This window comes from Chiloscyllium punctatum, chromosome 18 (genome assembly GCF_047496795.1).
Source record: "Chiloscyllium punctatum isolate Juve2018m chromosome 18, sChiPun1.3, whole genome shotgun sequence".
In the NCBI taxonomy this organism is placed as follows: Eukaryota; Metazoa; Chordata; class Chondrichthyes; order Orectolobiformes; family Hemiscylliidae; genus Chiloscyllium; species Chiloscyllium punctatum.
Window position 1 is genome coordinate 89,950,757 of NC_092756.1, and position 24,535 is coordinate 89,975,291.

Sequence of the window (24,535 nt, forward strand, 5' to 3'; positions counted from 1 at the left end):
TTTAAGAGATGTGGGCATTTTGTTTCTTAATTCCTCTTGAATAGAATGGTCAATAGGTGGGCCATTTCTGAGGGCTGTGAAGAGTCAACAGCCTTCCTGGGGGAGGGGGGGGGAGTCTGGAGTCACATGTAGGCCAGACTGGGTAAGGGCAGCTGATTTCTCTCCCTAAAGGGCATCAGATAGTTTTTTTTAGAAAAACAAAAATATCAATGGTAGGTTCATAGAACTTACTGAGACAACCTTTCAGTTCTAGATTAATTAATTCATTGTAAACTCCCCCAGATACCAGAGTTGAACTTGTTGTCCCCAGTCATTAGCCTGACGGTCTGGCTTACTCACCCATTAGCATTACTTTGGCACCACTATCTCTTGATAGCTATGTTACAGGAATCAAGGAACCCCATCATCTGGAATAACTGACAACTAACACTAACAGCCTTTATTTATATGGCTCCCGGTCAATGCCTCACACAATCAGAACCAACTTGCCAAGCATCGACCACCTTTACTCCTCCAGTATAAATTGTTGAGATTGTTTGAAATTTAGCATTCTTGCATATGTCCTGACAACTATAAGGATGTTGCCAGGGTTGGAGGATTTGAGCTATAGGGAGAAGCTGAACAGGCTGGGGCTATTTTCCCTGGAGCAGTGGAGGCTGAGGGGTGACCTTATAGAGGTTTACAAAATTATGAGGGGCATGGGTAGGGTAAATAGGCAAAGTCTTTTCCCTGGGGTTGTGGAGTCCAGAACTAGAGGGCATAGGGTTTAGGGTGAGAGGGGAAAGATATAAAAGAGACCTAAGGGGCAACTTTTTCACACAGAGGGTGGTACATGTATAGAATGAGCTGCCAGAGGAAGTGGTGGAGGCTGGTACAATTGCAACCTTCAAGAGGCATTTGGATGGGTATATGAATAGGAAGGGTTTGGAGGGAAATGGGCCAGGTGCTGGCAGGTGGGACTAGATTGGGTTGGGATATCTGGTCGGCATGGACGGGTTGGACTGAAGGGTCTGTTTCCATGCTGTACATCTCTATGACTCTAAAATGTGCCTTTTTTCTCAGCAATATTCCTGTCCTGTACTACACAGTGACTGATAGTGATTGCTGGCAATGATTAGACAAGGATTGTATTCAAATGGTCAGTTGCTGCTGTAGTGATTGTAACGAGGTCAGCCAGGTGGAGCTCATAGAAAATGAGTTCCCTGATTGGGGCTGTTAATCTGGTCCAATCAGAGAGCCCTGACTGACAGATGTAAACAGGAATGTCAGAGGTTCTGTTCACTCTGAAGGAGCTGAATCAGTGTCAAGAACTCTCCCGATGGAAATAAAGGGTGACTTGGTGACGGGATACCGGCCTCTGTGCAGTTTGATTAGATTGCTTAAAGTGTGGAAACAGGCCCTTCAGCCCAACAAGTCCACACCGACCCTCTGAAGAACAACCCACCTAGACCCATTCCCCTATATTTACCCCTTCACCTACTGCTATGGGCAATTTAGCACAGCCTATTCACCTAACCTGCACATCTTTGGACTGTGGGAGTAAACCCACACAGACAATGTGCAAACTCCACACAGACAGTTGCCCAAGGCAGGAATTGAACCTGGGTCTCTGGCACTGTGAGGCAGCAGTGCTAACCAATGTGCCACCCTATTATTGTAGCTACCACAGAAAGTGAGTACTGCTGAAAGAAAATCAGGCTTTATCGAGGCTTTCGGTCTTTGACGTATCTGGAGCATTCACATCACAACCAATGGAAAGGGGACGGACATTGTAACTGTATGAGACAAGAGTGCTGGTTGGTTGCCAAGTGGATTCTGACTGGCAGAAACATTGCGATAAAAAATACACCAGTTAGGTGAAGATTGACAGTTAATTGCCACGGTTTAAACTTGAACCGGCAGGTTGATTCTGATTGGTCAAGCCACAGTTCTGGGAAATGAACCAGAGAATGTTTGGAGCCTATTGTTTCAACCCAACACAATGTGTGTACAGCTCTGACATAATGAATCCTTTTCCAGCTCTATTGTTGCATCATTTATTTTGCCTCACTGATTAATTGGTTTTACAATTTCGCTGGTTAGAATAATGACTGGATTAAAAATGGAAAATGCTGGAGAAACTCAGCAGGTCTGGCACCCTCCATGGAGAGAGAAACACAATTAATGTTTCGAGTGCACTGTGTCTCTTCTTTGGAATTGTGACGTGAGTGTTTGAGTTCCAAGGAACAGTCCTATTAGTCTAGAAATGTTAACTCTTTCATTCTCCACAGATCCAGCCAGACCTGCGGATCTTCTTCAGCATTTTCTGTTTTCATTTCAGATTTCCAGCATCTGTGGTATTTTTTTTTTCTTGGAATACTGACTGGTTTGTTCAATGGCTGCCTGACCTATTCCTGATGTCGTCCCCAGAAAAGCAGAAAACAGAAGCACACGTTCGAAATGGAGAATAATGCCTTACAGCAGAGATCATCGGCTGTTGAGGTAAGACACTTTTCCAACCTTTTATAGCTAATGTTTGGAGAATAGCCACGGCCTTTTCTCTGCGGTGGGGGAGTCCAAAACTAGAGGGCATAGGTTTAGGGTGAGAAGGGAAAATCTTAAAAGGAACTTAAGGGACAACCTTTTCATGCAGAGGGTGGTGCGTGTGCGGAATGAGCTGCCAGAGGAAGTGATAGAGGCTGCAACATTTAAAAGTCATAATTTGGAGATGCTGGTGTTGGACTGGGGTGTACAAAGTCAAAAATCACACAACACCAGGTCATAGTCCAACAGGTTTACTTGGAAGCTGTAGCTTTCAGAGTCCTGATGAAGGAGCAACGCTCCAAAACCTAGTGCTTCCAAATAAACCTGTTGGAATATAACGTGGTGTTGTGTGATTTTTAATATTTAAGAGGCATCTGGATGGGTACATGAATAGGAAGGGTTTATAGGGATATGGGCCAAGTGCTGGCAAGTGGGACTTGATTAGAATGGATGAGTTGGACCCAAGGGTCTGTTTCTGTGCTGTATGTCTCTATAACTTTATATTTAATGGTAATTAATGTCAATGGAGTAAGTATCCAGAGGACGGGAGTACTGCACTAGGGACATGGGTTAAAATGGCAGCTGGTGCAATTTAAATTCAATGATTAAATCTGAAAACTATAAAGCTGGACTCAGTGATGGTAACCATGAAGCTATCATTTTTGTTGTAAACCCCTATCTCATTCACTAATGGCCTGTTAGGGTGGGGAAACCTGACTGTCCTTACCCCACATGTAATTCCAGACCCACATCAATGTGGAGACTCTTAACTACCCTCTCAAGGGCCTTAACAAGCAACTTTCAGCTCAAGGGCCATTGATGCAAGTGATGTCCACATCCCACTAAAGGATTAAAAAACAGCAGTGCCTACACATAGTGGCAAGCAAAGCCATTGGTTAAGGTCTTATCAGAATGATGGCACCTCTGACAGTGCAGAACCCTGCTCACTGCTGGCCTTGGGAGTGCCAGATTAGGGCTTGTGCTGATAACTCCGGAGTGGGATTTGAACATCAGCCTGAGCAGTAAGACCCATTAAGCCATGGCTGACAGTGTAAATGAGTGTGAAACAGGCCATTGGCCAAGCACTCTTTTCCCCTCCAGAATAAATTGTTGTGACTGTTTGAGATTTGGATTCTTGCATACGACCTGATGACAAGCTTCAACAACCTAGACTCCCTGCAAGTACTGACCACTGTCACCCCGGGCGGGTATTGGGGCGGGCTGCCCTAGAGGTGGTTGAAAGGTGTGTCAGGGCGGACCGAGAACTGGAAGGGGCATGGGGTGGACCAAGAGCCGAAAGGTACATAGGGGCGGGCTGCCTTAGAGTGGCCGGAAGGTGGGAGGGACAGGGGCTTGCTGGGTCTGTATTGTATGCACTGTTTATGTAACTGGATTAGCTTTTTATGTATAAATGTCATTGTCGCTGTCTTTTATATGTGGAACTGGGATTTGGGGTTTGTCCTCCTCTCTGTAAACTGGTTGAACGGTAGGGTTTGGGGCCGAGCTTTGCTGCTCCTCTCCCTTGTAAAATTACTGTTGTATACAGCTGTAAATGTTAACTGTTTTTTTGTAAACTGTTTTGTAATTTGTTTAATCAAATATTATAGACTCCCTGCAATGTGGAAGCAGGTCATTTGGCCCATCAAGTCCACACAGACCCCTCTAAACAGCATCCCACTCAAACCCACCCCCCTTTCTTTCCCATGACTAACCTTCCCTGCATATTGGTAGACACTATGGGGCAACTTAGCATGGCCAGCTAACCTACCCAGCACATCTTTGGACAGTGGGAGGAAACCAGAGCACGTGCAAACTCCATACAGACAGTTTTTTTTATTATTAAATATTTGAGTGGCTCATATTCCTTATGTTGTCAACAGAAAAACAAGAAACAGAAGCAGACGTTTGAAATGGAGAATAGTGCCTTACAGCAGAGATCATTAGCGTTTGAGGTAAGCCATTTTCCTGTCTTCTGTGGATGGTGTAGAGGTTGTGTCAGTGAAGTAGGAACATTGCGGCCTGGACTATTCTTCTTAGGCCATGGGTTCAAATTCCACCATGGATACTGGTGGAATTTAAATGAAACAAATATGTCTGGAATATATAAAGCTATTCTCAGTGCGAATGACCTGAAACTATTATTTTTTTAAATGTGGTTGTAAAAATGCATCCAATTCGCCAATACCCTGTTAGGACCTAAAATCTGTCTTCCTTAACTTGGCCTGGCCTGCACATGTCTTCAGGGGTACAGCAATATGGTTAACTCTGAATTACCTTCTGGAGTGGACCAACAAATCACTGACAGTTCAAAGTCAATTCGAAATGGGCAACAAGCACTGGTGATGCCCTCATCACATCAAAGGATAAAACAATCTCCCGTGCCCACACAAGGAGGCAAGCAACACCTTTATTAAAGGTCTTATCTTCAAGATGGCACCCTGACTGTGCAGCACTCCTTCACTGCTGGCTTTGGGAGAGTTACACTAGGCTCAGTGTGGCATGGTGGCTCAGTGGTTAGCACTGCTGCCTCACAGTACCAGGGACCCAGGTTCGATTCCACCCTTGGGTGACTGTCTGTGTGGTGTTTGCATGTTCTCCCTGTGTCTGTGTGGGTTTCCTTTCACAGTCCAAAGATGTGTAGGTTAAATGAATTAGCCATGCTAAATTGCCCATAGTGTTCAGGGATGTGTGGGTTAGGGGTAAATATAGGAGAATAATGGGGCTGGGTGGGTTACTGTTTGGAGGGTTGCTGTGGACTTGCTTGGCCAAAGGGCCTGTTTCCATACTGTAGGGATTCTATATCTCTGGTTTGGGACTTGAATGTCTGACCAACAACCAACAACTCACTCATCTATGACTGAGAGTGAAAAAGCAAGTCAAACAGGACGATTTGCCAATGCACCCTTTTCTCCTCCAGTCTAAATTGTTGTGACTGTTTGAAATTTGGCATTCTTGCATGTGTCCTGATGACTGCAAGATGAAAAGCTTCACCGATATCTCTCTTTTCAACCATATTCCTGTTCACTACCATGGAGCGAATCATAGAGATTGCTGGTTATGATTGGCCAACGACTCAATTCTAATGGTCGAGTATAGCACAGAACATAAAAACAGCTGGAAAAAAAAGTTTCATCTAGGTTTGTGTTTTTGCATTCACCAGCACATTCACAGGTTTACCAATGGCAAAGAGGAACAACATTTTATCGTAATTGAGAAGAGAGTGTTGATTGGTTGACAAGTGGAACCTGATTGGTAGAAGAATTGCCATGAAAAATACACTGGGTTAGGTGACTGACAGTTAACTGCCAAGCATGTTTACATTTGAACCAGTAGGTTGATTCTGATTGGTCAAGCCACTGTCCTGAGGAATGAACCAAACAATGGCTACAACCTGACCTGTTGAGTTGAAACAGGCACAATGTGCATATAGCTACAAAATAATGTCCTTTTCTAACAATGTCCTTTTTTACCGGCAGCATGGTGGCACAGTGGTTAGCACTGTAGCCTCACAGGACCTGAGACTCAGGTTCAATTCCTGCCTCAGGCAACTCTCTGTGTGGAGTTTGCACATTTTCCCTGTGTCTGCGTGGGTTTCCTCCGGGTGCTCTGGTTTCCTCCCACAATCCAAAAATGTGCAGGTTAGGTGAATTGGCCGTGGTAAGTTGCCTGTAGTGTAAGGTGAAGGGGTAAATGTGAGGGAATGGGTCTGGGTGGGTTGCGCTTCGGCGGGTCGGTGTGGACTTGTTGGGCCGAAGGGCCTGTTTCCACACTGTAATCTAATCTAAATCTAACTCTATTTTTGATTCATTTAACTTGCAGGATGGTATGGACAAATTTGCCTCACTAATTAATTGATTGCATGGTTTAGCTGGTTAGAATAACAACTGAAATGGAAACAGAAAATGCTGGAGAAACTCAGCAGGTCTGGCAGCTTCCGTGAAGAGAGAAGCAGAGTTAATGTTTCAAATGCAGTATACCTCTTCTTCAGAACTGTATCGTGAGTTTTTGAGTTCCAAAGGAGAGTCATATCAGACTTGAAATGTTAATTATGTGTTTTCTTTCCACAAAAACTGCCAGACCAACTGAGTTTCTCCAGCATTTTCTGTTTTTATTTCAAATTTCCAGCATCCGCAGTATTTTGTTTTCATTAGAATACTGAATGGTTTGTTAACTGTTTGAATGACTACCTAACCTATTCCTGATGTTATCATCAGAAAAGCAATAAACAGAAGCACACATTCCAAATGGAGAATAATGCCTTCCAGCAGAGATCATCGGCTGTTGAGGTAAGACGTTTTTCCAATCTTTTACAGATAATGATCGGAAATGGTTTAGTGTTAATTAATGTCAGTGGAGCAGGACTCCAGAGATGTAGAGTATTGCTCTGGGACCATGGGTTCAAATGGCAGTTGGTGAAATTTAAATTCAGTGAATAAATCTGAAATCTATAAAGCTAGACTCAGCAATGGTGAGAATCAAACTCATTTCTTTATTGTAAACCCCTATCTCATTTACTAATGGCCTGTTAGGGTGGGAAATCTGACTCTCCTTGCCCCACATGTGACTCCAGACCCATATCAATGTGGATGACCCTTAACGACCTTCTGAAGTGCCCTAGCAAGCCACTTTCAGCTCAAGGGCTGTTAGAGATGGACAACAAATGTTGGTGATGCCCACATACCATTGAAGGGTAAAAGAAACTCCAACGCCCACATAAGGGGCCAAGCCATGCCTTTGTTTGAGGTCTCCTCTAAACGAGGTCACCTCAGACAGTGCAGCACTCCCTCAGTGCTGGCACTTAGACAATCAGCCAAGCCTTTGGGCTCATGTCTCTGGACTGAGTCTTGAACCTCCTGACCAACTCAGTAGTTAACACTACTGCCTCACAGCACCAGGGACCCAGGTTCAATTCCATCCCCTGTCCGTGTGGAGTTTGCACGTTCTCTCCGTGTCTGCGTACATTTCCTCCGGGTGCTCTGGTTTCCACCCACAATCCAAAGATGTGCAGGTTAGGGCGGATTGGCCATGGGAAATTGTCCATAGTGTCCAGGGATGTGCAGGTCGGGTGGGTTAACCATGGGAAGTGCAGGGATAGGGTAAGAGGGTGGGTCTGGGTGGGATGCTCTTCAGAGGGTTGGTGGGGACTTAGTGGGCCGAATAGCCTGCTTCCGCACTGTAAAGATTCTATTTCATGGAACTGCTTCAGTCACATGACCCACTGAGCCATGACTGACCATGTAAATTAGTGTAAAACAGGCCAGTTTGTTCATGCACCCTTGTCTCCTCCAGTAAAAATTGTTGTGATTATTTGAAACTTGGCATTCTTGCATATGTCCTGATGACAGCAAGGTGAAAATCCTCAACAACACCGCTCTTTTCATCTATATTTGTGTTCTCTACCACTAAGCGACTGATAGAGATTGCTGGTTATGATTAGTCAACAATCAGTTCTAATGGTCAGTTCGTAGTACAGAACTTGAATACCGCTGAAAATAAAAGGTTTTATTGAGGCCTTTGGTCTTGCATTCATCAGGATATTTGCATCAACATCAGTGGAAAGGGGAACAACAATTTATATTGTACAAGGAGAGAGAGAGGCATTATGTGAAGAACACATTGGTGAGAAAACTAATGACAGTTAACTGTCAAACCTTGTTTAAATGTGAACCAGGCAGTTTGACTCTGATTGGTCAAGCCTGAGAAATGAACCAGGGATTGGCTGTAGCCTGATCTGTTGAGCTAAAACAGGCACAATGTGTGCACTGCTACAAACAAATGTCTTTTTCAAAGGTACATTTAAGTTACAAGATGGTAGAGACAATTTGCCTAGCCAATTAGTTGATTGCATAGTTTAGCTGATTAGAATAATGACTGAAATTAAAACAGAAAGTGTTGGAGAAACTCAGCAGGTCTGGTAGCCTCCGTGGAGAGAGAAACAGAGTTAACATTTCTTCAGAACAGTGTTATGGATGTTCTGAGTTACACAGGAAAGTCATATTAGACTTGAAATGTTAACTGTCTCTGTCTCCTCCAGACCAACAGAGATTCTCCAGCATTTTCTGATTCTTATTTCAGATTTCCAGCATCTGTGGTATTTTGTTTTTATTGGAATACTGACTGGTTTGTTAAGTGGCTGCCTGACCTATTCCTGATGTCGTCCCCAGAAAAGCAAGAAACAGAAGCACACGTTCGAAATGGAGAATAATGCCTTACAGCAGAGATCATCGGCTGTTGAGGTAAGACACTTTTCCAATCATTTTCAGATAGTGATTGGAGATAGTTTAGTGTGAACTAGTGTCAGTGGAGCAGGAATCCAGAACCATGGACCAAATCTCTGGGGCCATGGGTTTAAATCCCACCATGGCAGCTGGTGGAACTTATCAGTCTGAAATTTATAAAACCAGTCTCGGTAATGGTGACCGTGCAACTATCAGCTTTTGTTTGACAAATGCAGCTCATTCACTAATTGTCTGTTAAGGACTCTCCACACCAACAGCAGTGTGGACGGTCCATAACTGCCCTCTGCAGTGGCCTATCAATCCACTCAGCTCCAAGACCATGAGACCTTGCATAGAATCATCGAATCCCTATGGTGCGGAATCAGGCCCTTCGGCCCAACAAGTCCACACCGACCCTCCAAAGAGTATCCCACCCAGACCCATTCCCCTCCCCTACCATCTGACATTTACCCCTGACTAACGCGCCTAACCTACACATCCCTGAGCCCTGTGAGCAATTTAGCATGGCCAACCTCTGCTACCTGCACATCTTTGGACTGTGGGAGGAAACGGACGCAGACACGGGGAGAATGTGCAAACTCCATACAGAGGCATGGATCGAACCCGGGTCCCTGGCGCTGCAACAAATACTGGTGATATCCATATCCCGTCAAAAGGATTAAAGAAACTCCTGTGTCTACACAAGGAGACAAGCTATGCCTTTGTTTAAGGTATCATCTGAACCACTCCCTCGTTGCTGGTGTTGCTGACGTTTTGTGTTGAAGTCTCTACAGTGGGGGCTGAACATCTGACCGACAGCCTCAGTGGCTAGGCCCTGCTGAGCCATGGCTGAGAATGAAAATTCGAGTGAAACAGGAAGGTTTGTGAATGCTGGCCTGTGTACCTCACCCTATGGCTACATGTGTGCCCTGTTTTCCACACCACAAACAGAAGTCATCCTGGTGGCCTTTACCCAACAAGGATTTCCTTTGCTAAAGGTCGATAGTAATCTGACGGATCTCTGGTAGTTTTATGGTCACCATTACTGACCCTGACTTTCAATTCCAGATTTTAGAACAAATCCACCGAATTTAATTGCCACTTGACGTTGTGGTGGGAACTGAACCTATGTCCCTCAGTACATAGGACTGGATTGCTAACACAGTAGCATTACTTCTAATGGGTGCACCGGGCCCTTTATCACTTGGCCAGCCTCTCTAAGGCCTCAATAGTTCATCCCAAACTAGTCAGTGTTGCCCAGTGTGACCATTGGAACACTGAAAATGGTTGTGAAGAGTTTGTGTGCGAGAAGGAAGAATCAGCAGGGTTTCCCCTGATGACCATCCAACTGTCGAACTATCTGTAGGTTCAGTGGATTGGCCATGGTGAATTGTCTACAGTGTCCAGGGATGTGTAGGTTAGGTGGATTGACCATGGCAAATTGTCTACAGTATCCAGGGAGGAGCAGGTTAGGTGGATTGACCATGGCAAATTGTCTGTAGTGCCTAGGGATGTGCTGGCTATGTGGATTAGCCATGGAAAATGTAGAGTTACGGGAATGAGGTGGGGGAGCTGGGTCTGGGTGGGATGCTATTTGGAAGGCTGGTGCAGAATCAATGGGCTGAATGGCCTCTCTCTGCATTGTCAGGATTGTATGATTTCTAAAGCCTGGAGTCTGGAACCACAGCCCAATCGAACTCAGCGAAGATACCCTTCATCATAACTTTCCAATCCCGGGGTGGGGCCTGGGGATTGGAGGGTTCAAAACTAGGGGCTCTCATAGTTAAGATGGAGTTGAGGTGAAACTCCTTCTGTCAAGATGCTGCACAATTTTGGAATTCTCTTCCCCAGAGAGCAGCAAAGGCTCAATCATTGAATAGATTCAAGGCTTGTTTTGACAGATTTCTGATCCACCTGGGGTCAAAGGTTATTGCGGGGAGTGGAGAGGTGGTGTGCAGGGGGGGCTGGGAATGTAGGGCAGACAAGGAAGGGAAATTAAGGGAACAATCAGGTCAGCCATGAACAAACGGAAGAGTGGACCAAACTTGAAGGGGGCCAGATAGAGTCATAGAGATGTACAGCATGGAAACAGACCCTTCGGTCCAACCTGTCCATGCTGACCAGATATCCCAACCCAATCTAGTTCCACCTGCCAGCTCCTGCTCCTATCTTGTATAACATCATGAGAGGCACATTCACAGCCCTGATGAAGGGCTTATGCTTGAAAGGTCAATTCTCCTGCTCCTCAGATGCTGCCTGATCAGCTGTGCTTTTCCATCACCACACATTTTGTCTCGAGGCGTGTTCAATGTTCTTCCAGGCCGCGCATTGCTAGCAGTATTGGTGACAGTAACACAGCCACTCTCCCACTCCAGAAGAACCTGTGCCAGAAGATGATGAAGGATGACACTCAGTGGCGTGACAACGTGAGGAAAGAATCGGAGGATGGGTTGGCTGCCACTTTAGAGAAGAGAGCATCCAGTGTGGGCAACCCCCAGTTACAGATTCTGGAAAAGATTGCACGCTCAATGAGCGACTTGAGACACGTGCTTACATCGCAGTTAAATGAAATCAAGGAAAAAAGTAACTTGCCCAGCACCTCATCGAATCTCATAGATAAAGAGCCAAACATCTCCCCAATTATGCTGGAGAGTGTGAGGTAGGTCTCTGATTTAACTCCTGTGTTGGATTATGCGAAACTGGTAAATGATCGACATTTGTTATGCGTGATTGACAAAGCCTGGCTGTGGAATTGAACTAAAGTAAACAAATGCCACAGAATTAGGAGTCAAACTATGTTAAGGATGGTCAGACATTCTGTCATTGCCAAGATGTTGTAAGAATTCTCGTAAACAGACCTGTGACACATTTAGAAACTTGTGTCATCTCTACTTTCCTGAACGTCGAGTTGTTGACTGAGCAAGCCCCGTGTTTGGTCATTATCAGGGAAGCCTGTGCTGAGAGTGTGTTTTTCTCCACTGATACTGCCAGACCTACTGTGTTTTTCCAGCAGTTTCTGTTCCTGTGACTGATTTCCAGCACCCTTTGGTTTTATTGTTGTTGTGTTCTGTTTTGTTCATTCACGGACATCTCTGGCTGAGCCAGCATGTATAGCCCGACCCTAACTGCCCTTCAGAAGGTGGTGGTGAGCTGCCTTCTGAAATCACAGTGGTCCACTTGGTGTAGGATACACACAGTGACGTTAGGGAGGGAATTCCAGGATTCTGATCCTGTGGCATTGAAGGAATGGTGCTACATTTCCAAGTCGGGATGGTGAGTGGCTTGGAGGGGAACATGAAGGTGTTGGTGTTCCCATGTCCTTGTCCTTCAGGATGGAAGTGGTCATGGGTTCGGAAGGTGCTGTCTAAGGAGCTGCTAAACCATCCTTGATGGTAATAATCTATGAGCTGGTGTTTATACACAGGGAAAGTCTCGATAATGTGGTCGACAAGTTTCAAAGCAAAACTGCTCACCAGCGAGACAAGCTGAAGATGTTGAACCAGTTTGATGGTAACTTTGAAGCTTTTAACCAGCAATGGGAGCGTACCCAGAGGGAACATCAACGCACCACACAGATGATCCAAGAACTGAGAACCGAGATTGACAGCATTGCGAACACGTGAGTTCTTTTTCTGCCTCTCTCTGTCCTCCACTTGTCTGGAACTGCTCTGTTATTGGTTTATACCCAGAGTCATCAAACCCAGCCTCCCTGGGCTACAGACAATAATTTGCCCTAATCTAGCCAAGTGCACAGCCACCTTGGACAATGCACTTAAAGACATTAACATTATCAATACAGAACAACCTCGATTATCCGAACATCAATTATCTGAATTTCAGATTATCCGAACAAGATCTCAAGCTCCTGTAAAAACGGCATTTCACAACTCAGCATTCAGTTTAACGGCATTATAGCGGTCATTGCCAGAAAACCGAGGCATGGTCGATAATCGGCACTCTTAAATTACTGCTTGTTTACGATCAGATCAGTTATCCGAACGATCAGCTATCCGTTCGGATAATCGTGGTTGTACTGTATACTGGGATGTATTGGACACCATATTGTCCCCTCATTCAAATGGACATTGGGAACTGCAAGGGATCATTCAACCTGCTGCCCGTATATTCAGTTAGATTGTGGCTAATCTAGACATCAAATCCATTTACCCACTTTTGCACCACATCCTTTCCTACCTGCCCCCCACCCCAAAAAAATGCATTACCTCTAGCTCTTGGTCACCTGCTGTGTTAAATTTGGCTTGTGGGAAATGCCTTCTCTTTTTTACGAGTTGAGAAAGGCATCATATAAAAGCAGGTCACTGATGTGGTAGTTACTTTTCGTTTCTGTGCTGTGAAAACTCGAAACTTGCAAGCTAATGGACAGCCCTGTAAAAGTTAATGTGATTGTACTTGACACGTCACATTCGCCTTACCCTGACATTTGCAGCGAACATCAGTTCCTAAACTCCTGACCTTGACCCGATAAAGGTTGTGAAGCTTCCAGCTTTGACCCCTGACCTGTGCCCTCCGGGGCTCTCAGCTGGAGTGGTGCGAGATGGCAACCCAGGTGGCATGGAACAGGGAGCCCGCTAACAACTATGCAGGATTTTCGCTCCCATGGCCCAGCGGGATGTTCACTGAACATTGGACCAGTGGTTCCAGCTCTCTTTGTGGTTGGATAGTCTGTGGTGAATGGCCACCTGTCAGTGCCAATATCCAACAGATCCTGCAATAACTTCCCGGGCTTCCTCGAGGGGAGCCATGATGTGGAAGTGCCGGGTTGGGGTGGACAAGGTCAGAAGTCACATGACACCAGGTTATAGTCCAACAGGTTTATTTGAAATCACAAGCTTTCAGAGCGCTGCTCCTTCGTCCACCAACAGGTCAGGTGACGAAGGAGCAGTGCCCCTAAAGCTTGTGATTTCAAATAAACCTGTTGGACTATAACCTGGTGTCATGTGACTTCTGACCTTGTCCTCCAGTGAAGAAAGAGACTGCCTTTCATAAAGTAACTCATCAACAAAGCTGAGAAATGTTTCCTGTCCCATCTCTTCCTGACATTAGCTCAAAAAGGATGGTCTCAGCTTTCGACCAAATCCAAGAGAACATCCACAACCTGGGCCACATCAAGCCACTGATTGAGAACATCCAGAAACTTCTAGAAAGGAGAAAGAAACAACAGCGCATTGAGGAAAGATATATGAGGTCAGTCAACCAGAATAATTTACAAACATACACTGAATCATCTTTCTAGAAGCTTCCTCCATGTTCTACTTCTGTTAACCACTTTATTACACAACACTTCCCTCAAATCTCTGACTTTTTAAAAAATTATTCACTCAAGGGATGTGGGCATTTCTGGCTAGGCCAGCATTTATTACCCAGAGGGCAGTTAAGAGTCAACCATGTTGCTTTTGGTCTGGAGTCAAACGTTGACAGTTTCCTTCCCTAAAGGATACGAGTGATCCAGATTGGTTTTTCCTGATAATGGTCTCATGGTCATCATTAGACCCTTAATTCCAGTTTATTTTTATTGAATTCAAATTCCAACATCTGCTGTGGTGGGATTTGAATCCAGGTCCCCAGGACCTTAGAGTCAGGCAGATGTACAGCACAGAATCAGACCCTTTGGTCCAAGTAGTCCATGCCAACCTAATCTAGTCCCATTTTCCAGCACTTGGCCCATATCCCTCCAAACCCTTCCTATTCAAATTCCCATCCAGATGCCTTTTCAATGTTGTAATTGTACCAGCCTCCACCACTTCCTTTGGCAGCTCATTCCATACACACACTACCCTCTGCACAAAAACGTTGCCCCTTAAAACTCTTTTATATCTTTCCCCTGTCACCCGAAACCTATGCCCTCTAGTTCTGGACTCCCCCACCCCAGTGAAAAGACTTTGTCTATTTATCCTATCCATGCCCCTCATGATTTTATAAACTTCTATAAGGTCATCCCTCAGCCTCCGATGCTCCAGGGAAAACAGCCCCAGCCTGTTCAGCCTCTCCCTGTAGCTCAAATCCTCCAACCCTGGCAACATCCTTGTAAATCATTTCTGAACCCTTTCAAGTTTCACAACACCCTTCCTATAGCAGGGAGACCAGAATTGCACTCAATATTCCAAAAGTGGCCTAACCAATGTCCTGTACAGCTGCAACATGACCTCCCAATTCTGACCAATAAAGAACAAGCATACCAAAAACCTTCTTCACTATCCTATCTACCTGTGACTCCACTTTCAAGGAGCTATGAACCTGCACTCCAAGGTCTCTTTGTTCAGCAATACTCCCTAGGACCTTACCATTAAGTGTATAAGTCCTGCTCTGATTTGTTTTCCCAAAATGTTGCACCTTACCTTTATCTAAATTAAACTCCATCTGCCACTCCTCAGCCCATTGGCCCATCTGATCAAGATCTCATTGTAATCTGAGGTAACCTTCTTCGCTGTCCACTACACCTCCAATTTTGGTGTCATCTGCAAACTTACTAACTATACCTCTTATGCTCACATCCAAATCATTTATATAAATGACAAAAAGTAGAGGACCCAGCACCGATCCTTGTGGCACTCCACTGGTCACAGGCCTCCAGTCTGAAAAACAACCCTCCACCACCACCCTCTGTCTTCTACCTTTGAACCAGTTCTGTATCCAAATGGCTAGTTCTCATTGTATTCCATGAGATCTAATCTTGCTAATCAGTCTGCCATGGGGATCCTTGTCAAACACCTTACTGAAGTCCATATAGATCATGCCCACTGCTCTGCCCTCATCAATCCTCTTTGTTACTCAATCAAGTTTGTGAGACATGATTTCCCACGCACAAAGCCACGTTGGCTATCCCTAATCAGTCCTTGCCTTTCCAAATATGTGTAAATCCTGTCCCTCAGGATTCCCTCCAACAACTTGCCCACCACCAACGTCAGGCTCACTGATCTATAGTTCCCTGGCTTGTCCTTACCACCCTTCTTAAACAGTGGCACCACCCTAGCCAACCTCCAATCTTCCAGCACCTCACCTGTGACTATCAATGATACAAATATCTCAGCAAGGGGCCCAGCAATCACTTCCCTAGCTTCCCACAGAGTTCTCGGGTACACCTGATCAGGATTTGTCCACCTTTATGCGTTTCAAGGCATCCAGCACTTCCTCCTCTGTAACATCGACATTTTTCAAGATGTCACCATTTATTTCCCCACATTCTAAATCTTCCATGTCCTTCTCCACAGTAAGCATTGAAGCAAAATACTCATTTATTTCCCCCATCCCCTGCAGCTCCACACAGAGGCTGCCTTGCTGAACGTTGAGGGGCCCTATTCGCTCCCTCATTACCCTTTTGTCCTTGATGTATTAATAAACCCCTTTGGATTCTCCTTTACCCCATTTGCCATAACTATTTCGTGTCCCCTTTTTGCCCTCCTGATTTCCCTCTTAAGTATACTCCTACTGCCTTTATACTCTTCTAAGGATTCACTCGATCTATCCGATCTATACCTGACAAATACTTCCTTCTTTTTCTTAACCAAACCCTCAATTTCTTTAGTCATCCAGCATTCCCTATTCCTTCCAGCCTTCCCTTTCACCCCAACAGGAATATACTTTCTCTGGACTCTCGTTATCTGGACTCTGAAGGCTTCCCATTTTCAAGCCGTCCCTTTACCTGCGAACATCTGCCCCCAATCAGCTTTTGAACATTTTTGCCTAATACCGTCAAAATTAGCCTTCCTCCAATTTAGAACCTCAACTGTTAGGTCTGGTCTATCCTTTTCCATCATTATTTTAAAATGAATAGAATTATGGTCACTGGCCCCAAAGTGCTCCCCCACTGACACCTCAGTCACCTGCCCTGCCTTATTTCCTAAGAGTAGGTCAAGTTTTGCACCTTCTCTAGTAGGTACATCCACATACTGAATCAGAAAAGTCCTCTCTATTTAAACCCTTAACTCTTTGGCAGTCCCAGTCTATGTTCGGAAAGTTAAAATCCCCTACCATAACCACCCTATTATTCTTACAGATAACTGAAATCTCCGTACAAATTTGTTTCTCAATTTCCCTCTGACTATAAGGGGGTCTATAATACAATCCCAATTAAGGTGATCATCCCTTTCTTATTTCTCAGTTGCACCTAAATAACTTCCCTGGATGTATTTCCGGGAATATCCTCCCTCAGTACAGCTGTAATGCCATCCCTTATCAAAAACCCCACTCCCCCTCCTGTCTTGCCTCCCTTTCTATCCCTCCTGTAGCATTTCATCCTGGAACATTTAGCTGCCAGTCCTGTCAATCCCTGAGCCATGTTTCTGTAATTTCTACGTTATCCCAGTCCCATATTCCGAACCATGCCCTGAGTTCATCTGCATTTCCTTTTTAGCCTCTTGCATTGAAATAAATGCAGTTTAATGTATCAGTCCTACCTTGTTCTCTGCTCTGTCCCTGCCTGCCCTGACTGTTTGACTGGCTCCTCTTCTCAACTGTACCACTCTCAGACTGACCTCTTTCCTCAGTATCTCCCTGGGTCTCACCCCCACCTCCTTCCTAGTCTAAATCCTCCCGAGCAGCTCTAGCAAATTTCCCTGCCAGTATATTAGTCCCCTTCTGATTCAGGTGCAATCCATCCTTCTTGTACAGGTCACTTCTACCCCAGAAGAGATTCCAATGATCCAAAAATGTGAACCCTTCTCTTATACTCCAGCTCCTCAGCCACACATTCATCTGGTCTATCCTCATATTCCTACTGTCACTGGCTTGTAGCATCAGGAGTAATCCAGATATTGGTACCCACGAAGACCTCCTTTTTAAATTCCTGTCTAACTCTCTATATTCTCCCTTCAGAATCTTATCCTTTTCCCTTCCTATGTCATTGGTTCCAATGTGTACAATGACCTCCTGCTGGTCCTTCTCCCCCTTTGAGAACATTCTGCACCCTCTCTGAGACATTCCTGATCCCGGCACCAGGGAAGCAATACACCATTCTGATTTTTTGCTGCTGGCCACAGAAATGTCTGCCTGTGCCTCTGACTAGACAGTCCCCCAACACAAACAATTGCTTGGAACTGAACGTACCCCTCATTACATTAGATCCTGTCTTGATACCAGAAACTTGGCTGTTTGTGCTACATTCCCGTGAAAGCCCATCACCCCCTATATTTTCCAAAACAGCATTCTTGTTTGAAATGGGGATAGCCACAGAAGACTCCTGCACTATCTGCCTACCCCTCCTACCCTTCCTGGAGTTCACCCATCTGTGTGACTGTACCTGCGGCTTTTCTCCCTTCTTATAACTGCCATCCATCACACCCCCTTGTTCTTGTAAATTCCTCATTGCCTCTTACCGTCGCTCAAACCAATCCATTCAATCTGACAGGATTCACAAGCAATGACATTTATTGCAAATATAATCCACACTAACCGTAAACTCTCCCGAAACTGCCACATCTGACAAGAAGAGCATATCACTACTAAAGGCCATTTTGTCCTTCTAATCTATAGACCCAGAAAATAACACCATCTTATTGCTCTACAAAACACTGCTCCAGGCTATCTTAATACTTATGGCTTATATAAGCTGAGTTTCTGGTGTAATAGTTTAGCAATAATACCACGACGCCATTGCTTCCCCTAATTTACTATACAATTTACATCCTCCTGCCATTCTGGATAGGATTGATACCAGACTAGATTCTATCTAATACTCTCATAAATGAAATTGATTATTATAATTCCATAATGACATTAAAAATCCCTTTAAAAGGTTACAAATCATTGGGTGCCATGCTGGTGGGTTAATGCTCATATCCCTTGCTCTCTCCATCAATTTAACAAAAGCGCTACAATCCTCAGGTTAGCACCCAGATAAAGCAGCAATCAAGGCTGATGAGTGTATTACTTATTCAACAACTTGCATTTCTAGTGTAGAATGAAAGCAAAATGCTGCAGCTGCTGGAAATCTGAAATAAAACAGGCAGTGCTGGAAAAGTTCCCTAGGCCAGGCGGTGATTGGGGAGAGAGGAACCGAGTAAAAAAATGATTCTTCTTCAGAATATAGAACTCATCAGCAACTGAAATCCCCACCTCTCTCTTTTCATTCCTTTTTGTGTCCCTCTTTCCCTTTCTCTCTTTCATTCTTTCACAATCTGTTGACTTTCCCACTCTCCCTCCTACACTCTGGTCTTTATCTTTCTCTGTCTCATTTTGTCTCTTGCTTCCTCACTCGTCCGTTGCACTCTCAGACTCATTTTCTCACCCTCCCTGGTACATTCTGCTTCCCTGCTCCTCAAAATCACTCTTTCTCTCTTTTTCTCTCTCTCACCCTCCACTCTTATTGATGCAAACACTTTTCTTTCTTCTCCTTTTTCTCATATCCTCCCCCTTCCACCCAGCTCTCTCTCTCTCTCTTGCTCTCTCTCTTTCCTTCTCTCAGTTCCTGGAGTTTTGTGCGAGGTTTATTTGAGCCATAATGGCTCTATTTTAATCCACTGTTCAGACTGAGCTAACTGTGTTTGGTTTCAAATGATGGGAAAGATTAAATTGATCAGTATAAACATAGAACATAGAACAGTACAGCACAGGCCCTTCGGCCCTCAATGTTGTGCCAGCCTTTTATCCAGCTCTAAGATCATACAGCTTATAAAGTCATCCAGCACGGAAACAGATCCTTTGGTCGAACCAGTCCATGCCAAGCATAATCACAAACTAAACCAGTCCCACCTGCCTGTTTTTGGCCCATATCCCGCCAAACCCTTCTTAATCATGTACTTATCCAAATGTCTTTTAAACATGGTATCTGTATTCACATCCATTACTTCCTCTGGTAGTTCACTCCACACACAAAACACACTGCATTAAAAAAAAAATTTGCCCCTCATGTCTTTTTTAAAATCTTTCTCCTTTCACCTTAAAAATATGCCCCACCTCCCCGGTCTTGAAATTCTCCACCCAAGGGAAAGGCACCTTCCATTCACCCTCTCCATGTCCCTCATGATTTTATAAGACTTCAATAAGGTCACCCTTCTACCTCCGGGGCTGAAATACGATTAGCAAACGCCTGAGCCTTCCCATTTTCGTCAGCTTTGCTGCCACACAGAATGCCAATGGATGTGCCAGGCATCAGGGAGTGTTCGACACAGCTGGCACTCAGCAAAAGCAGATGGGAAGGTAAAGAGTAGATTTTGTCTACAACTCTCTCCACAATGCAGCTTTTTATTCCAGCACAGCAGCAGCTTGAGGGACACCAATTCAGAAGCAAACCACCTCTGAGTAACAAGCGAAGAGATTCTAGTCAGTATTTTATTTCTTCATGAGATGAGTGTCACCAGCAAGGCCAGGATTTGATGCCCCGCCCTAATTGCCCTCAAACCGAGTGGCTCGCTGGGCCACATTTGCAATGGGTTTGCAGTCACATACAGGCCAGACTGGGCAAGGACCACAGTTTCCTTCCCTAAAGGGCATTAGTGAACCAAATAGGGTTTTCACAGCAATATCTTTTTCAACAATAGCTCACACACGGCGATCTCTCAAAGAGGGGCTCCAGTCTCTGTACACCAAAGGGAGAGACTTAGTATTATTCCTTCATGAGATGTGGATGTTGTTGTGAAGGGTAATGGTTCTGAAGGGGTTAATGTTACATTAGCTCCACCCATCCCCTGAGTTCTCATACAGTCTGTGGGTGAAGACAAGGAGTTTGACTCAATCTTTTGGAAGGAGCAGATGTGTCTGTATCAGCTCCCTAAGGTCTCCAGTCAGTGTCACCCAACCAAATGCAGTTGTACTTACTGCTATCATGCAATAAACCATCTTGTTATCCAGGTATGGTGCCCTTTCCGAAGAGACTTATACTTTGTTGGAGGCAAAGCAAAGGGAATGAAGAATCAGTGGCCGTAAACCACCTCAAACATCCATCACCCAGTACCACAGGCTGGTGGAGGGGGCCAATCCCACAAAGTACTACACAGACATAGAATCCCTACAGTGTGGAAACAGGCCATTTGGCCCAACAAGTCAACATCAATCCTCCAAAGAGTAACCTATGCAGACCCATTACCCTGACTAATGCATCCAACCTACACATCCCTGAACACTATGAGCAATTTAGAATGGCCAATTCACCCCAACCTGCATATCTTTAGATGATAGGAGGAACCCCACACAGACAATGTGTAAACTCCACACAGTCACCCGAGGCTGGAATTGAACCCAGGTCCCTGGCACTGAAAGGCAACAGTGCTAGCCACTGAGCCACTGTGCTGGCCCAGGTACTGGTTGTGATCATCCGGGGAAAATCCACAGTCAGCGTGAGAGGCCGAGCATCTGTAGTCCGTCCTAATTGCTCAGTGAGGAGCCTGTCTCATTGCAACGGGCTGGGAGTCACGTGGAGGCCAGACCAGGTAAAGGTGGCAGATTTCCTTCCTGGAAGAACATCAGTTTATTGATGTCATCGACAATTGTAAAGGATCACAAGTGGGCACAAGGGGATAACTCTGACCAGCGGGCACTGCCGCATGTGTGATGCCTACTCCAGTGATCAGTAGAAGCTTTCCTAAAGTCTGGGAAAGTTCTGTTAACACAATCCATCTCTTTAATTGCAGTTCCATTAATCAGAGATCAATGCAGGGTGAAGTGCTCCAGCGTATGGTGGATCAGGCAGTGCTCCCTCTGGTGGAGAGGATTCGCATGTGTCATTATCCGTTTACCTGTAATGAGTGCAGCGGGAACTGCAAACACAAAATGATAACGCCCTGAAGAGGGGCCTTCTGCATTTAACTATAAAATTAAAAACCGTTTGCTTCCCTGTGAAGACTCTGCTTTGATTCTCTCGAAACGTACAGACATACAGAAACAGTCCTCGAATCAGTTGGCTGAGGCAAACCTCAGTGTTATCACCTGTTTGCTGATCAGTCGAAAAGGGTGGCGCTGGAAAAGCTCAGCGGGTCTGCCAGCATCTGAGGAGCAGCAGAGTCGACAACTCTGGGTTCAGCAAATTAGATCATCCCTCGGGCAACGTGGTGGAAGCTTCACTGAAGTTCTTCAGGAAGTCTCCCGACGGAGAAAAGGAAAACAGGAAAACATTATCATCTTTAAGTGTAAATGCTAAGTGGCTGTATTCATAAACAAAATAACATCGATAACAAAATAAATATGCATCGACATGTAAGTAAATGTTTCGGGCATAAGCCCTTCATCAGGGAACGTGTGCCTGAAACGTTGACTCTCCTGCTCCTCGGATGCTGCCCGACCTGCTGCGCATTTCCTTCTGCCACACTCTTCGAATCTGACTCTCCAGCACCTGCAGTCCTCACCTTCTCTCATTTGTTTGTCTACAAGGTGGGAGGGTTCAAATCTCCTTTCCTGTTTCAAATCTCTACCCAACGGCAGGCCTGATCCCAGTCCGACCCCTGTACTGTGGGTGAGGCAAGGTCCAGAATTCACCCCAATGAGGTCAGGGTTCAGACCCATACACTGTTGGCGCCGATCTACTGTACCCTCCCGCCAGCCTTGTCAATCCCCCGTCCAGGCCCTGAGTCCGAGTTGCTGTACAACATACACTTTTAACAGCATGTGGTAGCCTGGAGCTAAGGATAGGGTTAAAGGAATCTCTTATTTCTCACAACTGACCAGGAATCTCAACTGCTCTTCCCACCCACTCTCAAGGTGTGTCGGAAGGATTTACCCAACCTATTTGGCTGCTTTAGGAACCTTCCATGGCTGAGAATGTGTGGCTGGGAAAGTACAGCAGGTCTTGCAGCACCCAATGAACAGGAAAATCGATGGTTCGGGTCGGAACCCTTCATCAGCTGCATGACCTGCTGCTCTTTTCCAGCAACACACTCTCAACTCTGATCTCTAGCATCTGCCGACCTCACTGTCTCCGAGGTGATTTCAACCTTCCATGCCTGTCAAGCCACTTTTGGAAAACTGTGTGCATTTCTGGTCACCCTGCTATAGGAAAGATGTTGTGAAACCTGAAAGGGTGCAGAAAAGATTTACAAGCATGTTGCCAGGGTTGGAGGGTTTGAGCTGTAGGGAGGGGCTGAACAGACTGAGGCTGTATTCCCTGGAGCGTCGGAGGCTGAGGAGTGACCTTATAGAGGTCTACAAAACCATGAGGGACAACGATAGGGTGAATAGTCAAGATCGTTTCCCCAGGGTAGGGGAGTCCAAAACTAGAGGGGCATAGGTTTAAGGTGAGATGGAAAGGTTTAAAAGGGCCCTAAGGGGCAATTTTTTTCACACAGAGGGTGTGTGGAACGAGCTGCCAGAGGAAGTGGTGGAGGCTGGTACAATTACAGCATTTAAGAGACATTTGGATAAGTTCTTGAATAGGAAATGCCAAGTGCTGGCAAAATCTGGTCGGCACGGACAAGTTGGACTGTGCTGTACAACTCTATGTCGTGGAGTGCGAATTGAACACAGAGCTCCTGGCTCAGAGGCAGGAATACTACTCACCACATCACAAAATCTCCACAGTCGCTCAAAACCCCCCCCCCCCCCCCATGGAGCTCAAAGCCTCCGAGCACTGAGCACTGTCAGAGCCACCAATTGGTTAAAATGTGGCGATGGCTGTCAAATATCTCATGGCTCTGGATTAGTGGTGCTGGAAGAGCACAGCAGTTCAGGCAGCATCCAAGTAGCTTCGAAATCGACGTTTCGGGCAAAAGCCCTTCATCAGGAATAAAGGCAGTGAGCCTGAAGCGTGGAGAGATAAGCTAGAGGAGGGTGGGGGTGGGAAGAGAGTAGCATAGAGTACAATGGGTGAGTGGGGGAGGGGATGAAGGTGATAGGTCAAGGAGGAGAGGGTGGAGTGGATAGGTGGAAAAGGAGATAGGCAGGTAGGACAAGTCCGGACAAGTCATGGGGACAGTTACTGAGCTGGAAGTTTAGAACTAGGGTGAGGTGGGGGAAGGGGAAATGAGGAAACTGTTGAAGTCCACATTGATGCCCTGGGGTTGAAGTGTTCCAAGGCGGAAGATGAGGCGTTCTTCCTCCAGGCGTCTGGTGGTGAGGGAGCGGCGGTGAAGGAGGCCCAGGACCTCCATGTCCTCGGCAGAGTGGGAGGGAGAGTTGAAATGTTGGGCCATGGGGCGGTGTGGTTGATTGGTGCGGGTGTCCCAGAGATGTTCCCTAAAGCGCTCTGCTAGGAGGCGCCCAGTCTCCCCAGTGTAGAGGAGACCACATCGGGAGCAACGGATACAATAAATTATATTAGTGGATGTGCAAGTAAAACTTTGATGGATGTGGAAGGCTCCTTTAGGGCCTTGGATAGAGGTGAGGGAGGAGGTGTGGGCGCAGTTTTTACAGTTCCTGCGGTGGCAGGGGAAAGTGCCAGGATTGGAGGGTGGGTTGTTTGGGGGCGTGGATTTGGAAAAACAGAGGAATCTGGCCTGGACTCCTGGCTGTGATCGATCCCTCAACCAACATAAACATGGTACCTGTTCACCCATTGCAGCTTTTCACAGGCAGTTCAGAAACAGATTTTGTACAGAGATCTGTAGTGAAGCAGTTAGAAACATTGAATCCTTGTGTGGTACGGTGGCTCAGTGGTTAGCACTGCTGCCTCACAGCGCCAGGGACCCGGGTTTGATTCCAGCCTTGGGCACCTGTCTGTGTGGAGTTTGCACATTCTCCTCGTGTCTGCGTGGGTTTCTCCCACAGTCCAAAGATGAAGTTATAAATCACACAACACCAGGTTATGGTCCAACAGGTTTAATTAGAAGCACTAGTCTTCAGAGCACCGCTCCCTCATCAGGTGGACAGTTCAAAGGTGAGCTGGTTAGGTGAATTGGCCATGTTAAATTGCC

The 24,535-nt window shown here is 45.7% G+C and overlaps 1 protein-coding gene across 1 annotated transcript in view; it reads left to right on the top strand.

The window, feature by feature from the left end:
- LOC140489068 (uncharacterized) overlaps positions 1-21,787 on the top strand; it is a 40,725-nt gene extending 18,938 nt beyond the window's left edge. The window contains exons 3-10 of the mRNA XM_072588306.1: positions 2,410-2,481; positions 4,404-4,475; positions 6,738-6,809; positions 8,688-8,759; positions 11,117-11,400; positions 12,166-12,360; positions 13,806-13,946; positions 21,326-21,787. Coding sequence (XP_072444407.1) covers positions 2,410-2,481; positions 4,404-4,475; positions 6,738-6,809; positions 8,688-8,759; positions 11,117-11,400; positions 12,166-12,360; positions 13,806-13,946; positions 21,326-21,479 — 1,062 coding nt within the window. The 3' untranslated portion in view covers positions 21,480-21,787. The remainder of the gene's footprint in view (positions 1-2,409; positions 2,482-4,403; positions 4,476-6,737; positions 6,810-8,687; positions 8,760-11,116; positions 11,401-12,165; positions 12,361-13,805; positions 13,947-21,325) is intronic.
- The last annotated feature ends 2,748 nt before the right edge of the window (positions 21,788-24,535 follow it).